The 19,118-nt window shown below is 38.6% G+C and overlaps 1 protein-coding gene across 1 annotated transcript in view; it reads right to left on the bottom strand.

Moving 5' to 3' along the window:
- The window catches only part of MYO3B (myosin IIIB), a gene marked incomplete at its 3' end in the record, with an annotated part of 198,739 nt that overhangs the window by 980 nt on the left and 178,641 nt on the right, over positions 1–19,118 (bottom strand). The window contains 2 exon segments of the mRNA XM_082001656.1: positions 461–507; positions 882–988. Coding sequence (XP_081857782.1) covers positions 461–507; positions 882–988 — 154 coding nt within the window.

The raw sequence follows: 19,118 nt of genomic DNA, 5'->3' as shown, positions 1-19,118 counted from the left end.
AGTTCAACGGAGAAAGAGCAACTCTCTTTTGGGCTCAGTGGCCTCTCTGGCAGTTCTCCCTAAGGGGGGCTGAAGCCCATTTTGAGCGTGCTGCTGCAAAGCTGGCAGGGCTTCTGTCTGTGTTCTAGGTCAGAGAACTTCAGTTTCAACACCCTTCATCTGGCACCTTCCACTAGTGCTAAATACACTTAAAAACATGAAGAAAGCCATTTTTTTGTAGTAATAGTACTCAGAGAGCTGGGGAGCATATTTTGTAAGAATTAGTTCTAGTGTCTGCAGACAGCAAGCAGTACATGCAAGTTTTACATTTGCTTCTGCAGAAAATGTCCAATGTCAATGCACAGAAATATGTTAATTGTTTATTTTTAGAAACCTCTCTAGAAAGTTTTGCATATTCTGTAATATCACAAAGGACTTCTTCTGTTTACAGTTGCTTAGAACTAAGAAGATAGATATTTACCCAAGTTTTCTTGGCTTCCTCTTGCTCCCTTGATATTCTAGAGTTCCCTGTGGAGAGGGCCAAGAACACACAGTCAAAGCAAAGCAGCAAGTCGTTAATTTTTAATTCAAAGTGATTTTGTGTTGAATGCAAGCAGATGCTGATAATATCAGAAGTCACAGCATAATTTTTTTGATCAAAGGGCTCAAGTGAGCCTGATGAAGCATGCATCTTGCTCGTCTTTGATAAACCACATCAATTATTCACCGTGAAGGCAGACATCCTGACATGAAAGCAACAGATAAAGAGCATAAGCACATGTTCAAGACGAGAGCAGAAGAACGTGGGGGTGGGGCTGGAGGGGCTGAAACAGGTATTAATAACAGAATTATTAACTGGAAACAAAGCCAGTAAAACAGCTTTATTGCCACTTTGAACTCACATTTAACTGGTTATAGTACATGTTGTCCTCAGGGCTATTCAGCGTTTTGGGCTGCTGACATCGTCGACGAGGTGTTCTCAGCTTCTGTTCGAGACAGTTTTCTGAACCTACAGTGAGATAACACAATTTAGTTTTAAGCTGTGCCAGGTGCTGTGAATGTCTTAGTGTATTTTAGTCTGTAAACAGTCTTTTCTTCTGTCCTATTTGGTCCTGGATTTATTAGCAAGTCTGTCCTATTCAAAGTAAGCACACAGAAACTTGGGCATCTTTGTTTTCTTTTTTGAAACTTAGTTCAAACACAAGTTTTTAAGCAGAACTTAATTTTTACTTTTATAACATTTTTTATTCTCCTATATATCTATATCACACAGCTCCTTATTCCTTTCACACTTTATCTTAGTATCTTCTCTTATCTACGCAGGAAATGAGGTATATTGTGACTAGCTAGGGATATATCATTCAGCAGCAGCAAAACCGTTTTTCTACAGTAGACAGTAATAAAGCCTTTTGACTGATGAGACACAGTCTATTATCATCATTTTTATTATATAAAAAGACTACCTTCTTGACATGGCTCTCTGTTTAATCAAAGTAATCAGACCCATTTGGAATTACACTTTCTTAATATAATTTGTGATGTGCTGTAAAGTAACAGTTGCTTAAAGTCATCTGGAAAGCAGAGTTTAAAGATGAAGGAAATATTTCAGAAGGGGTGGATTCTGAAAAGAACTAACAGCCTTTTTATTCCTTTTTTTTTTTTGGTGTGTGTTAAGGAAAAAAGACGTTATGCTATGCTGTACTCTATTTTAACAGGCGTTTTCTGTGGCACATCCTCTAGATTATCAGGGCAACTATTTTCAGGATAAATCAGAATCACTAGGTTGCTAAAAGACACTGTGGGGAGAAAGGAAAGGTCATTTACTTTTCAAACAATTCTCCCAATGCCTTTGACTTTTCTGGTATCTCCACGTTAAAAATTATTTTAGTGACAGTATGAATAAAACCAGGTTTTGGTGGCACTGGAAGAGAAGGATACATTTTACCACATTTGCATTCCATACTGCACAGGAAACTTGCTCCAATACAAAAGACCAGCACAAAGATCAAGTAGCACACAAGTTCCTTTACGCACTTCAAAACTGAAGTCAATATGGCTTGTGCAGATGCAGGGCTCTAATCTCACAAATCCATTTGTAAGATCTGGCCTTAAGGAGGAGGTAACGTTACGAAGGTGGTTTATTATACACCCAGGTTTACAGTTTGCAACTATTGTACTTTTGTGCAATTACCGAGTGAGGTAGAAGAGGTGGTTGAACTTCACCCTTTTCAGCCAAATGACTGACTGTTCTGGGAGACCTTCTCTCTGTCGCTGCCTTTCTCCCTCTCAACAGTAAAATTTGAAAGATCCTAGTTTCCTCTCAGTGTGGGACTGCAACGTCTGTGTGGGAGGGGAGCACTTGTTGCGTGCTGACCGTCATGTTCCCTCACGACACCTGGGAGGTACGGTGGGTTAAATAGCCACCAGGGAACTGACTGCAGAGCTGGGTCTAAAATTCAAAAACAATTTTATGGAGAAAGGTTACGTTTCTCCAGTAATACAAAATTACTTTTAAATAATATGCTCATGCTGCTTGCTACTTTAATACCCAAAGCTTCAATGCTTTATACTTTCAAGTTCAGCAAACCTTTATCTTTTTGCTAAAGAGATTGTGATGGCTGAGCCTGAACCTTTGCTACCTACCTGTATTGTATATAGCCAGAAGCTGTTCCAGAAAATACTTCTGGGGAAACTGGGTGCCCGAGCAATATCTTTGTCTTTGGAAAGTTTTTGTCTCTAATATTTAGGTAGGACATAGGTGTGACTTTGTTCTCTCTGAAGTGTCTGGAAGTTTTGTGGAGGACCTACCATAATTACATTCTACTCTCTCTCTGTCTGCTCTGAAAGTTACTTGAATTGATCTTAGAGCTTTCTGTCTCAGGACAGCAGGGTCTGCAATTTTTGCAAGCAATGTTTTCAGTCGCAAGGCCATATGAAATCCTTTTTACAGCCATGTAGTTCTCAAATACCTCTCCACAAATAATTTTTTTATTCCAGCAAGAGGCTGGTATGAATAAAGACTCAGGTCCTCACAGTTCTGCATAATTTCACACACCTCTCTGCAGCTTGCCAGAAATGAAAATGCAGCACAGCAATATTTATAATTTTTCAAACAGTATGATAATATGATGGGGTATTCTTTTTTCTTTTCCCCAAAGGCTGTTGTGGCCTTCATGTTATTTTTTGAAAACACCTATATGTAGAGTCTTTGTTTTAAAAATGTCTTTTATTCCTTAGGATTCTAAGACACTAATATTTTGCTCTAGCTTTTTATCCTGAAACTTAATTATTTCTGTGTATTCTATGGGTGGTCTGCAGCTTGTGTCCTCCAAAGGAAATACCCTTTCAGTGGGCCCATTTGTCTTTGTGTTTAGTAGCACACTACACGAACAGCACAAAATCTGGTAACATTTATCATGAACTACCATATCTGGAGAAAACGGTATTAACATGTGCTCAACACTCAGCAGTTGAATAGGCATTTTAAATGCTGTTCTAAAATATTTTGCTTTGATGACAAACTTAAAGTCACCAAGAAGAAAAAATTCACTTATTTTAATAGCGATAGCAGCAGCACCAGTATAATTAAGAGGGTACTGTCTACACTGCACCCAAATTGTGCCAAGTGTCTCTGGCATGTCCAGACTCCTGAGTTTCCTACAGATTTATAGACCAGATGAGAGAGTGAGCACATGCACTTCCTTCAGGTTGCCCTTTAGCAACATTTTTTAAGTAAGAGATGTGCCCCTCTTCTGTCTGGAAGAAAACCCTTCCTTTGTAACTCTAAGTAAGTGCATAAATTCCTTAGGTTACAATTTCTTTATTGGCAAATTCTTTACTGCAGTGCAGAAATAACACAGAGTAGGCAAAATGACTTCTGCCAAGTGCACTATGTCAGCTGGTCTAGCAAGTGTAGGGTAGCTGAGGTTCTGGGCATCCTCCTCCTTTCCTCACTGGAAACACATGGGTACGCAGACTCACGCTTCCCTAAAGCTACCACAAAACTGATGTGGCTTACAGTGAAGGGAATTAGAAACTAGCAAATGGGTAAATCTGTTGGAGTATAAAGTATTTATAAGTAAACAAACCAATGGCATTTCTCTTTACTCTTCTATTACCACTATTGGTTATCCGTTTTATTTCTCTGATACCTAAGAGCCCAAGCCAATAGACCAGGACCTTGCAGTCCTCAGACAGATGAGAGAGACATGTGTTTTCCACTAAATGCAAAGTCAAACATTCCAGTTACATTTTTAAGACCTGGGAATTGCATAATTGGAAAGCATTGTCTCCAGGAGAGACTTGGGAATCATCACGGATATTCAGCTGAATATGAAGTAGACTGGGTGCAAAACAGAGAACTACTTTATAGAAATAGGAAAACAGTTTTATCATTGAGTGCAGAATTATTTTAAAGTGGGTGCTGTAAACTGCAAAATGTTTTGAAAACAAGAACAATCTGAAATCTGGAAAACCTGCTATATGGTGAGAAAGACGATGACTGTTCCATTCATTTTTTTCAAAAGGAGGTTAAGAGGTGATCTGAAGCAAGTCTAAACCCCTGTAGAGAAGGCGGAGGGTTTTTCACTTTCAGAAACTGTCTGAACTGCCTAATGGTCTAAGTGGAAGAAAATTCCAGACCAGAAATACAGTACATAGTGAAAGCAATCAAGTCAGGAGGAAAAAAAAAAAAAAATCAGCAGTAGGATGGAAGCTCAGGTTGAGACTGGAAACTTTTAGGAAAGGTATGTTTTGACTCAAGCTAAAGTTAAAAACTATTCAAGATATGACATAGATCACTTCTAGCTTAATATGAATTAATTTCTCTAATGTGATTTTTTTATCACGAGTTTTAATCTGCAGAAGATTTTGTTTTGATATTTTGATTTCTGGGATATACTTTCAGCTCTGAATTTCCATGTGATTATTCTTCTTTGCTTTCTTATGGCTGAAATGGAAATATTTTTCTTCAATTTGCCATCACATCTATCATACTGATGCTTTTTATGACATCTCTTGGCTTGGAGATGATTAGCACATTTCTTATGCCATATCTTATTTAGATGATTTTTGTGTTTAAAAATCCATCCTTTCCATAAGCTGCAAAGGACTCTTTCAGAAATGCATAAACTGCCAAACAGTAAGATTTAACTAAAGACTTCAAAATGCTCTTTAGCACTGACACAAGGACTTTTGCGTCTAGGATTTGGGCCCTGACCAATACGTTCAAAACAGTACCTGCAAAAATGTACTTTTCTAATGACTTCTGATGAAGCAGATGACTTCCCTTGATGTTCAGTGAAGGTCTCATCTTAGATGTTCTGTTTGTTCTGCTTATCTTGGTATTGAAAACTTTGGGGACCAGGCACTGGGCACATTCTTCAGTAGAACTGAGAATCATCAGATTTTGCTCTCTGAAATGAAGCTAGGGTCTTCATAAACTGTTCATGAACGCTTGCTTCAAAAACCCCTTGATGCTGGTAACCTTGCCAAACATTTCTAATTTTTCCTACATGGAGAATTTTGCAGAGAAAATGGTGATGAGGCAGCTACAACTGCATTTAGAACTTGTAAAATCCACTGATGCAAGTCAGATTGTTTTAAGGTTGGTGCAGCACAGAGGGGGCTCTAAACTCCGGATGACATCTTGCTTTTAGCAAGGAATGCACAGAAGGGATCTTTGCCAATGTGACAGTGCCACAAAGCAGGCTGTGTCGCCGATTCCCTTGCTGATCCACTACAACACATATTGATGGGTGGAGCTGAGTACTCTCATTTTCCTTCTGAAGCCATTTACCCAAAGCAGATTTGGAAGTGGTTAGTCTTGTCTCTTTTTCTGTTATAGGTGAGCACAAACCTAATACCACAGGAAGGATAGTCCTTCTCCAGTTATTCAGACAGGAAGATTTAGAGTATGAGAAGGTGTAGCCTGCTAAATGAAAGGTAATAGGCCCATTTAGGAGATCATATATATTATTAACAGAGTAAGCAAATAAAGTAGATAAATCAGTATGACCAAGAAAAATAGTAAGTATGTGGCTGATTTCCAATCTATAATATCAGATGAAACATGAAAGTGCAACCCTTAATTATAAGCAAATATTAGCACAGACTCATGGGATCTCATCATAACATCTCAAGGTCTACATTCATGAAAATTTAAGCAATGTTTAAAATCATGTTAATTTGTTCTTTGTTTGTTTCTTTTCCTGCCAGTCTAATTTATTCCAAAAGACTTTGGTTCTCAAGCCTGGATATATTGATCATGCCTATGTAAAGCATTGTTATAGCCTAGGGAGAAGACTTTTGTGGAAAAACTTGTCTTTGTTCTCCTTTGATAATTTAGATGTATTTTGATGTTTTCAAGCTTTTCCAGTTCCGAATCATTTTTCAAGGCAGTAAGTTAACTTCACTTTTTCTCTTGAAGTCTTAGGCAAATGTAGAAATGACCTCACAGACAATGATAATATACATCCTCCTCCTGGACTGGATGCTAAATGGATAATTATGTGCAGCATGTTGATTTCAAGGAACAGCTACATTTTCTTCTGTGCCATGGAAGTCTGTTCAAGCAGAGGACTCAAGGGGCTAGTGATTCTAGTCCCACTCATATCAGTGTTAAATGGGAGTGACTGAAAGTTACTTATGCAGTAAAAAATGCTGTAAATGAACTAGGCTTTATGATTTTAATTATTTCAGCTTTATTATAAAAAAAGAGACATTTACAAAGGGCACATAATGCTCTTTGGCCATTTTCACAATCACGTTTTCTTCCCTTTCTCATTCCCATGATTCTCCACCATTTGCACAAATTTGCATCTCACATAAGTGCAAAACGGGAGTAAAATTAAAAACTTGCTTGAGAAGCAGAGTGAAGAGTCAGGCAGTCAGCCCCCACTGAGCTCCTCCTGTGTCTGGCTGCCTGCCCTACTCAAGCCCGTTAACACAGAACTATATTGCACATCCCTGCACTAAGCTGTGGTCAGTGGGACTTTAGTATGAGCACACATTAAGAGATACCAGGCCCACATCATGGGGTATTTGTACGCTGCCTTTGAAATGCTACCAATCATAAATGCATCAGAAACAAGGACAGGAGAGCAGGTCTACTAGGCTTCACGGAACAAGTACTGTAGAATAATCTGTAGCTTCATTTGGGAATAATGAAGTTATCAGGTCTATGCTATATACTATAAATTTAATTATATTATAGAAGTTCTGCAGAAATGCTGGAGACTGATAGAAGATAAACATACTGTCTCTGAAAGATTTTAATCTCAGTACAGGCAAAATCACACCAAGAGGCAACAACATAGGGTAGGAGAGAATAAAGAGCAAGACTACTTGGTGACTTAAATGCTGAGGTATGTCTGTAGTATCTTCTTTTCCCTTCTGAGGTTAATGAGAGGGGAAAGAGAAAACTACAGGAAAGAGAAATGGACAGGAAAAAGACAAAAAAGAAACAATCAAGTAAGATACTGAGAAACTAAGGAAGAGAAGAAAAGAGAATAAACAACCATTAGTGACGAAGCAGTAGAACCTAAGTTCTGGCATCAGAGGATTTGATTAATCTAGTAACATCAGGAGGGTGGAGGCATATTGGCATATTTAATACTACTAACAATTGTAATTCTCTCCAGAATTGTAATTCTCTCCATGTTTACCTAGCAGTAGCTTCAGAGCTCTGCAAATGTTCAATAAGGCCATGCATTCTTTTCATATAATGAGATATAGCATGATGGGAACCATCCTTGCCACCAAATTTCCTCAGTCCCTTCCTCTACAGAAGAGTGTCCAGGTATATTTATAGGGGCTGGTGCTCTTCATGCTGCTATTGATAAGCAAGCATGGAAAGAACAATAAATCAGATGTCCTTTGAGGAGTTACAAGGCCTCAGCCCTTGCTAACTAACTCTCACAAAATGTCTTACTGGAGCTTCACATAAATGTTGCTAAAGGAAAGGACATTAACTACTTTAAAAAATATATATTAATGCTTAGAAAAAGTGATTAATCCTTAGCAAATCCTGCAACTCCAGTGTACTCAAAGCTCTTGGATTTGGCAAGTAAGAATAATAGGTTAGATTTAAGTATTTTCAGTGTCAAGTACTTTGTAGTCTAAGTCTATAGCTCCAAATGTAGTTACCAGATTCACTGAAAACACAGAATCTGGAGGGGTAAAAAGTCCTACAATGGAAAGATTTTAAATAAAACAAACTCAAAAGCTTCACAATCACCTCAGATCCCCCACACAACTGTGGTGAACTAGAATTCTGTTTATTCAGATGGAGTGTGCTCATAGTGCCAAGAGCCATAGACTTGCTAGGGAAATTAGTGTAGCCTCTTTGATGTCATGTGCATCCCAGAATCTGTAACACACTGCTAAAACTGTGAGCATAGCCTTTTGTTTATAACCCTAAACAGAACCATTTGAATACTCACACTGAAAGCACTCGTAACAGAAGCAATGCATTTTCTTCCACCCAGTGATTCATTACTTATGGCTTCGTTTTGGATACTGCAGTTGTATGCAAAGCCATATGCTTTAGATTATAAAGCACACTAAACAAATCATAAGTTTTTCAAGATGGTATGTAAAGGCTGTTTTTGCATCTGTTTGTTGCCAACAACCCAGATGATACTGTAATTAGAACAACAAATATTTTAAGTGAAATCAATCATTTAGCTGTCTCTGAACCTTGAGACAATGGCTTTTATATACACTTTGTTGGGAAACAAGATCCATAAATAGTTAGAATCTTGGCTTTTGTTGTTTTTTCCCCCCCTTCCAACACAATTCTGATCCTCCAGTATTTGTCAGTTCTTTCAGTTTCTGTTGTGAGTGATTTAACCGTAGAGGGAAAAGGCAGAGATTAAACAAAGCATACTAACATGGGTAAGATTCAAACCTGTCAGCAAGCAGCATGCTTCTACAAGTACGGTCCTGAAGACATGTCTTCCTATACTCAATGAATGTACACAACCCCTCATACATCCTGCATGTAATAACATCTAACAGTGGGTTCCAGAGGGGTTGCAACTAGTCAACTAACCAGTCAAAGCCCAAAAGATGTACATAGCTACAACTTTAACTGCAGGGAAAAAAATCATGCCCAACCATCCTGAATGGCAGAAGATAGGTCTGGACAATGAAGGAAACTTAACTGATGACTAGATTTCTTCCCCTGCTTAAACTTGACCCAAGGCAGTTGTGGAAGCTGCTTTTTGGTTAATTCCTGTGATCTTTTCGATAAAAACCAGGGTATTTCAGGTATGCTGGAAACTACATATCACAGCATATTTCCTGGTTTTAGAAGACGTGCTTAATCCAATAGCCACCAGGTGATAACGAACAGCTATCTATCTTACATTGTCATGTGAGGTAAGTGATGTCTCTCTTGCTGTTTGAGCGATGTTGTATAGCCAATACAAGTGAATGAAAAATTTCACAGGTGAATAATCTACTGAGAGCAATTAAATACAGAGAGATCACTTCTGGATCAGGAAATCCCTGAGCCACAAACCATGCTAGGCTGGAGAATGTTCTGGGCAAATATCTCTGCTTGCCCTACTTTTGTACTATACCCTAGGCTTTTGCCTTGGGTATGGTATACTCCTCTTGGTTACTATCAGAGAGAGGAAATTAGGCTAAACAGACTTGGATTGAACTGGAAATGCTGCCTTTTTTTTTTTTTGCCCTTTTTTTTTTTTTTTTTTGGTGAGGTTGCTAACATTCAAATGACCAGGAAAGAAATCCACATAAAATAAATTCAAGCACACCAAATCCCCAAGAGACAACTGAACCTGAGGTTGAGGTAACTCCTCACAAGGTGCGTATCAGAGTCTTCAATGCAAAGATCGTTTCAAGGTCAACTTTAACTGCTTATGTTAAAGGATGGTTGCACTACACTTGCCTTTTTGTTAGCACCGCACCAGATCAGCCTGAACTTCTAGAAGGCAGAAGTAGAAATTCCATGCCAAGAGGAATACAAAGGAAAGCCAGGCATTCTTCAATTTTCTGCACATGCCCCATTTTCCCTTCTCTGTAAGTATTCGTCTGAGATACTAGTCTTGAATTAGAAACACTGGGACACCTACACAGGCATTGTGCACCCAGAGACTTGCCATGATGCAAGCTCGTCCCATCAGCATTATGTCACAGTTGGGACTCAGCCTGTTGGTGCAGTTTATTTATTTAGTGAAGTTAAAGAAAATAGGATTAGAAAGAACCGCAGGTGACTATTTTGTCCTTCCCTGCCTTCCAAAGAAAAACCATATCTCATGTTAGAGGTATGAGACATTTTCAAAATTGCTCAGAAACAAAAAATGTAAAAAAAATCCTCATAAACACAGCATCAACAATGGAGCCACTCATTATTGCTTCTGCACAATAAGATGACAGCTATTCCTTCAAAGAAGAATTAGGATGATGATTTAGTCAATCTGATTGATTAAATAGCTTTGGCAACTTGAAAGTACAAATCCTAAATATCATGACAGAATGATCAATTTTAGAGAGATTCTCCAAAGTAAATTTAGACCTGCTAACGCACAAGTTTTTAAACTGCAGATTGTGGATCTCAAAAGCTGCATATCATATGCTAATATGCCTCAGAAAACCCACTGGACACTTGGCACTGGTTCATCTTGTGGATTCTAGCTAAGAAAAGCAAAGCATATGGGGAAAAAGATGAAACAAACATAAAAAGTAAACACTGCGATTAACTTTTAAAAATAAAAAGTCAAAACATTCAGTGCATTAGAGAACAGTAACAAATCACAAATACCTTTCTAATGCTGCTTCTCTGCAGAGCCAACTACTGAGTTGCCAAAAATGCATCACACAAATGTGGGGAGTTAGTCTGTGCAATCAAAAGTAGGGCAGGAGGCAATCTGTAAGTTCACACTCAGATAAGATGTGGTTCATAACGGGCCTGTGTTTCAGAGTTGCTGTCCTAGCATATAGCCTGGGCGCTTTTAAAGGTAATCCCTCACCTTCTTCCAAACTGTAATAATAGCATTTTTATCCTATACCTTCAGAGATTAAGCCACTTGATTGACTTTGAATTCTGGACACACAGGAAATTTGTATTAATTTAGCATAATGATGAGGCGCAATAAAGGCTCTGTGGAACCACAACAGCATGGTCTCTAAGGTTTTGTTCATTACAGAAACACAATTTGCATATCTAAAGGCTTGAAACCATGGGTCCATATTGATACAACTAGTATCTCAAATTTGAGTGTAGCAGATTCAGCATATATTTCAAAGAATAAATGGTAGAAGCCCAAGATGAAACTCTCAGTAGATTTCTTCGTTAAGAAAGTAGTTTTTTTCTGAATTCAAGGTAGCTGGCAGCAGTAGCTTTTAAAGGAAGTATTAACAAAAGCTTGACTGAAAACTGCAAAAATGCCACTAGTTAGATATTTGCTTTTCAGTGTTGCTACAGTAATTTGGTCTGACATTTGTAAATGTTGGAAGTAAAGAAGCTACCTTGGCTAGATAAAGGAAATGAACGCTGCTGACCTACCTGCTACAGCAATTCATTCCTTTAAGGGGTTGTTAATGGCTACCAGGAGTCCTAACTCTAGACCTGACAATTGGTGACAGTTCACAAGTGATCTACAAATCAAACTCAGGTTAATAAATTCTGAGGCAGTATTTTGAAAGAGAAACTGAAGAAGCATGAGCAAACTATTCAGATAATGACAGAGTTGGAAAAATAAGTAGGACCAGAAAAAACCTTCAGGCTCTAAAGATGTCTGTATGCTGTGAAAGAGCATCTAGGGTTTTTTCCTCCTTCCAAATCCAAGTCACAAACCTTTTATTGATGACTTACACGATGACTCTTGTGGTAGAATGCTAGACATGTATAACAGATCATTATTTCCAGAGGTGTAGTTCATTAACTTTCATCCTGAAAAGATAGGCGGGAGCTTCTAGTAGTAGCAAAGTGTGTTCAGAAAATGTAGAAAAGATGTTTAAAGAAAACTGAAGGAGGTCTGTAAAGAATTTCAATACTAGGATCTCAATCCTAATAAAGCAATTTTAGGCTGTGTATTTCATGATACCTAGCCACACCACTTGCCATAAGACTTCGGGGAGTCCAAAGCACATAGAATATGTGTACTTTTCATCCAGTCCTTCCTTAAAGCATTTAAAGAAAACTTTGGCAAAGACTTCAGCTCATGGGAGCAGAGGAAGACATACACATACGTACACATCTACAAAAAAAGTGAGTTGACTTTTCAATATTATAGTGACTTGCTTATGTGACAATGTGTTGTTTTGTTCTGAAATCCCCTTTCTTGACAGAGCACAGCTTGCATTAGTACGTCAGATTGCTGTATTGTATTCCCCTCTGAACACAGTCTTTGTGCTCGAGTGTCACTGATTTTAAATTGGTAAATGCTACAGAATTAGTTGGATGTTTTATTTTTCTCATAAATACATGACTAATCCTAGTGACTTTGATGACATTTTATTCCTTGGAGCTTAATGAACCCTTCTTTACCAAAGTGAGTGGTGTTTTCAGGTTTCAAACTGAGGCACTAGAGGGTTGATTTTAAACCATAACAACTCACCCCTTCTGGAAAATCAGGTTCCTTCATGGTATCTTAGTTTAGGTACATGGAATTTCTTGTCACTCTTGAAAATACAGATTAAGTGGTTTCAGAAATTTTTTGGGGGAGTTGATTTGGACATGTTTTCCACCTTTTAACTACTATAGATCTTTGAGGTTTTTTTTAAAACCCCTTTCTTACAACTCTGTACTAGATTCTTGGCTGGTAATTGAATAATATATTCCTATAGAAAAGCTTGAGGTATAGCAACATCAAATTCTGTTTGTGTCCTGATTCTGTACTTGAGTCTGTGTGTATTGCAGAGCATGCAAAGTTGTAAATTAACACTTATTAGTTACTGTGCACTAATTCCTTGTGTGAATGACCTTCAAAGGACCACACAGTTACAACATGAATAAACTAGTGCATTGCAAGTGTACCTACTGCTACAGAATGCCACTTCTATCTGTTTCAGATAGCCAAGAAGTATGGCCACATTAACATAACTCTCTTCCATAACATATCCTGCTTCTCAGTAGGACTAATTAGCTTAGGCACAGCACTGTACTCATCCAGCTATACTGTGCCTCCAGGGTCTGATTCACATCTAGCTTGAGCAGCTTTGCAAAGCACTGGCATGCGCCGAGTCGCTGTATCATAAATTTATATTATGGCTTATTCTATACTAACTTTCCCATGGAGACAAAACCTAAAAATCAGTTTTACCACTGTGAACAGATTCATCAAAGTCTCCTATTGAAGTAATGCCATAATAATAATGACAATATCCTGTCCCCAGCAGAAAGGCTCATATCCTGAAAACGCTAACATTGATGCACACCTTCACTACCAGAATTAGTTCCTCTGAAGCCAGCCCCAATGCTAAGCACATGAATACAAGGGAAAAAAATGGAAAGTATCAGAAAACCACGTTGATGTTAATATGGTTTAGAGAAATAGGATTAAAATAGAAATGTATAATAGAATTTTAAACTCCTCCCTTTAGAAAGGACTGTCTTAATTATTTCGATTATTAAAAGACCCTATGAAGTAAAAGGCTATGGGCAGAGAGAAATATGCATTTCTCTTCATACAATAGTGAGTGTATCTTTAGTGAGTGTATTTAGTGAGTCCAGCACTCACTCTATCTACACAATACTTGAATTAACTCATGAAGCAGTTTTAGTTCAGAGATCACTGAGTGCCATACACCTTCTACAAACACACAATAACATCTAGGAGTACTTAAGCTAATCTTTGATGAAAAATTCTTATGTTAGGTTCTTCAATAAAATAAGCACAAGAATAACTTTTGCTTTCATGGAAAGTATCAATTCCACATGTAGCTGCCCAGCATTGTCTGAATTAAATGAATGTGAGACTGGTGGGTGGACAGAGGCAAACTGAAGATAATCAGCAAAATTTATGTTTTCAAATAATGTACAAAACACATAAATTACTTCAAAGAGGCCCATAAAATTATAGTTTTTGAAAAAATATTTAAATTATAATATAGCAAAAAGCAAAGAAACATGACTTGTTAGTAAGTTACAGTCCATTGTTTGCTTTCACAAGGTAGAGTGGCAGGAAATTATCTCCCTCTCGTCACACATTTCATTTTTGATTAGGTGATTTTGCATTATTTGTAACTTCAAAAAGCAGCCACAAAAATATGAGGTGCCAAAGACATTTTTTCTTCTCTGAAGATGCAATTTTCTAGAAGAAAACTGTCTACAACACCACATAGAGCAAAACAAGATTTTCAGTTTTTACTGCAAATACTCATTCATGCCAGCAATCTACGTGAAGTCAATGCATTATGACACTGCATAACAATGGATCATGTAAGGCCTTGTAAGACAGGACAAATATTCTTTAAAATATATGTTATTATTTAATGATCTATCCCTTTTTATTACTGTCAACCAATAATATGTATTTGCTCAAAACAAATTACTACTCTTTCATCATTATGTTGACATAATTGTGTTCAGAACAATCCATAGTACAAAAAGGGCAACATTAGTTACACAGAACCATAGATCCTTATTTTTATTTCTAAAATACATAGTAGAGGTTAACTACACTTATCATACATTTTGCACTCTGCGTGTTGTCTTTGCTATTAGGACTTGATCTGGACAGTTTATGCTGAAATACAAAACACCTTAGGTAGCTGTTTTGGCATATGAAGTCTTAGCTTTGCGTGTTTCGTGTATTTATTTTTCAGAGAAAGAGGGCTCTAGTTACTACGTTCCAAAATAAAGCCTTGCAGGGTAGGATGAGAGCAGGTAGGCTACACAGCTGCTGTGTGGCCTGTGATGAGAAGGTGCCTGTGCCACCTGACAGTGCCAACAAAGGGCTAGTGTCCTCATTACACTTGCCCTTGTTTCTCTTTCCCTCATCGCTGCAGACAGCCAGCACCGGGATAACAGTTTGAACATACAGAGAATTTGCAACATTGGCCTTGTGAGGGATGAATTTCCCAGTCATCTCTGCTGAAGTGTTAAATCCAGATGTCTAATGATGACATTCTAAACATCATTACTGTCACTGTAGCTCAACATACACAGGGGAAGAGGCAGTTGATCATATTATGAACAGCTACATGATGTATTGCCCCTCTTACACAAGAAACAGCAGTAGCTTGTGCCACTGTTCAAGAAAGACCTTAGTCCCCGAACACTGGCTGTGAACCTGGGCTCACAGAAAGGAGGCTGTGCTCATCAGAGTCCATCCTTGTAATGAACCACCACCATGGTAGGAGAGGGTTCAAAGGGACCAAGAAGCTGAGTGAGCACACCTGATTACCTTTTCTAGTTTTATTTGTGGATGTTGCAAATAGTCAGAAGCAGATGTTTCATGTCCTGTCATGTATCGCATCAGTGAAGAGGCGGCAAAGTTTGTACTTCATGTAGAACCAAAGGGACCAACCAGTGACCCTGTCTAGCAACTGCGCTTTTCTTATCCTTTTAAAGAACTTACAGCAAACCTGTGGGTAAGTGGTGCTCTGCTGCTGCCAAGTGTAACTAAGATGGCATCCAGTCATATTTCTAACATCTAGTAAAACCAGAACTATGGCAATTTAACTTAGTATCCATCAGGAAAACATGCTTATTGTCCATACTCAGTGGGAGAAAAAGACAGTGAATGACATCACAAGAAATGCCTATGCTTTTTTTTTATCATATAAAAAGGTCTTTTCTAGATTACTGGCATTTGAACATGAGAAACTATTAAAGTAGTGCACAAAGTCAATACAATGATCTCACTAGGCTTGCCAGCGTGTATAAGGGATTTTATCTTTTAAAATAGCCTAGTATTTAGTTGTACAAGCTCCAAATGGCATTTAATGGGTGAAAATGCTTAAAGATTTCTGAAAAGTGTTCCTACTTTTCTTGGCCATTAGCATACTGTGCTAGGGTCATTTAAATCTGCTTTCAGTTCTGGGTACTCAAGATCATAGCCCTCCTTATTTCTAAAGGGGAGGGATTTCCACCTATGTGGAAGAGAAGCATCCCAATAAAAACTATAAAGCACAGCCACTAATGGGCCCTCTTCAGGAAGTGCCATGACCAGACAAATGTAACTGCACCTGAGTTAGAAGTTAGTCAGGCTTCTTTTTTATTCAATTATTTCTTCACTAATACTGGAATTTTAGGGCAGCAGAAACTTTTTTTGTGAATTCAGGTCATATTAGCTAAGAGTTTCAGCTGAAATAACATGAAAAAACTTCAGAGATGTTGAAACAATTCATTCTGGCATCTCAAAAAACAAAACATCTTGATTTTGTCACAAGGGGACTCCCTTCCCAAAACAGAGGAGGTAGTGCTGCCACCCCTGATATCCAAAAACTCAGTGATTAGGCCATGTTCTTGGGTTGTGAAAGATGTAGCTTCAAACACCTCCTTTAACTGATTTGGTACAGGGACTTAAACCCAAACATCATGCTTCTCAGGAGAGTAACCTAACTACTGGGCTAGAAAATATTCTTAGGTAGGTTTCTCTCAGCCTCATTTATCGAAAGTGTCCCACTTTGCATAAAGTACTTAAATATTCATTGAAACAGAGACTGAAAGCCAGGTGCTGGCCCCCTTTTCCGACTGCTCAAATTACCAGGATCTCAAGTCATTCACATGCTCTCTGTTTCTGTGGCCTACTTACTATTTAACGTACATTCCACTGATGGGAGAAAGGGGAGAAGGAGAAAATGCTTTCTTCTCTGAACTTCTGTGTCTGCCTTGGGCGTAGCCCAGGCCTGTGAAAATATGGGTCGGTGGAAGTTTTGAGCCTTACCTTTGGAAGGACAGTAGTATGGAAAGGGAGAGATTATCACTTTCCAACATCTACAGTAGTTAAAAATAGTTTAATGACGAGAAATAGTATTATTTAAAGGAGAAAGAAATGAGACATCTGCATCTATTTGTATCCAGCGTTTATCCCTATTGGCACAATTAATAGAATCTATGCATAAATCACACGAAGTTCATTAAACGCACTGGCTCAGGCTGCTGATTAATTGGTAAATACACACTCGATAAAAATGTAAAATGTATGCCAACTCCACATTTTAAAACTGGTTTCTAGTTAAGATATGTCTGCTTCCCAGTTGCTTTTCCAAGAAAGCTTGATTTTCATGGCTATTGGTCTTAGGGTAACAATAATGCCCAGAACCGTGCCAAAAGATCTTAGGCCCTAGAGTAATAAAACAAAAAGCAGCTCTAGTGAGCTTATAGACCGAGTTAGCTATCCTGTGTCTAGGGCGATTTTCTAATGTACCTGTGAATCTAAGGTCCGCTTACGCCAGCTGCGTACATTTCAGTAGACTCCAGGCACTTCAACTCCTTTACAAATGTGGCCTTTAGCACTTGCTTCTGCAATGTTGCCTTCAACTAGTCCAATGGGAAAGTATCACTGCTCAGCAAAATTTTGATCGAGTCAAATATGGCAATTCTGATGAATTAGAGGTCCAGGAATTATGCAGGCCTGTGCAGACAGACAGCCTGACACTGTCAGAATTAGACACAAATAAAAACCAATTATGAAAAATATCATGAGTGTGAGAGTGGCTGAGGCTGGAGCCATCTACCCCAGTACTTCTCTAAAGGCCAGAGAAGACTCATCTCCACTCATTTGGACAGGGTAAAGCCTCTGCAGTCCCCAGCCCAGCACACCCTCTTTTTCAGAGGAGGCCAGCACCCAGCCAGCCACAGATTTTTATAGATAGAGAGCTCAGCAAAAGACTTTAATTCTTACAATGCCTTTTAACAAATCCATGGAAAGCCTTATCTGAAGCCTCTCTTTTTGCCACCATCACTGATGGCTCTGATTGTAGAGGGCCTTCCTGACATCAAACAATCCCAGATGCAGAGAGGCCTTGGGAGCTAGCCCAGTGCTTTGTCTGGGCCTGACCTCAAGTTTTCTGTATTTAAATTTTTTCCAAAACATGATTTAGAACAGATGTCACTGGACACCAGAGCTCTTCTCCAGGGCTAGAGTAGAAAATCACAGCAAAAGAAGGAGATAGAGAGCAGCTCAAGTTACATTACATGAGGATATTTATCTGCATAGCAAGGAGAAGGCGGAATCCATCCATCTCCAATTTTAGTTTAACCAGACTTACATTCAAACATCAATGCTGCTTCCCCTCTATTAAGGCTCAAGCAAAATGCTTGGTTTGATTGTGAAGAGCCTTACACTTAAGTGGAGTATTTTGGGTTAGGGATGGCTTAGGACCACCTCTGCTTGTGTTTTCTATTTCTGCCATTTACTTTGACAGTGCCTGAACAACATATTCAAAGTACTTGCCTCAAACCACACTTATGGTGTGCATGTTTGAAACAAAGGATGAAATAATGTTGACAAACAGTATTACGAAATTGATATAGATTTAATAGTGGCTTAATGAAAGAAATGGGAATATGAAACTCCCTTCTTCTCCAGACAATGTGTGGTGAAATAAGCTGTCCGCAATGGAGGGAAGAAGCTCAAAAAGAAACATTTGGAAACAATACAATGACATATGGTCCCATATGTTGAATATCTATAATGCTTCCTAATTCCTTCAGGGTAAAATTCACCCTTCTCCTGAACAAATTCCAAGTAACTGGGATTTGCCTGTGAGGACTGAAGGAAGGAATAAAATCTGCCTTCCATACACAGACAGGATACATGGCTATGAAGCAGCTTCTCTGCAGTTGCCATCTTACCCCTAGATTGGAGCAGCATCAGTAACGTTTTTGATCCTATTCTGGGTATTTATAACAACAGGGTCATCCTCATCTTTTCTCCCTGGTGAAGTCTGCTCAGGGAATGCTTTCCCTGTAGGGTGCTCCACAGTAAAGAGGGCATGTGCTCAGCTTTCTGAAGGACAGCAGAATAGCTAAAGCTGCTTTAAAAGTCTTGTATATAGAAAGCTGCATGTTGGTGCTGATAAGGCATGCCCAGGCCTCCAGGGCAATTACGTTCTACAGCAGTTTTAGGTGATGCCTTTACAGCCCTTCGTTTTCTGAGATACATGATTTCCACTCGTAATTCCTGGTCCTGTGCAGTTCACCAGTCCTTGGATGAGGGAGT

This window comes from Phaethon aethereus (assembly GCF_964289735.1).
Source record: "Phaethon aethereus genome assembly, chromosome: 6".
NCBI lineage: Eukaryota > Metazoa > Chordata > Aves > Phaethontiformes > Phaethontidae > Phaethon > Phaethon aethereus.
The sequence above is the reverse complement of the archived record's forward strand: the minus strand, read 5'-3'. Positions and strand labels throughout refer to the sequence as shown.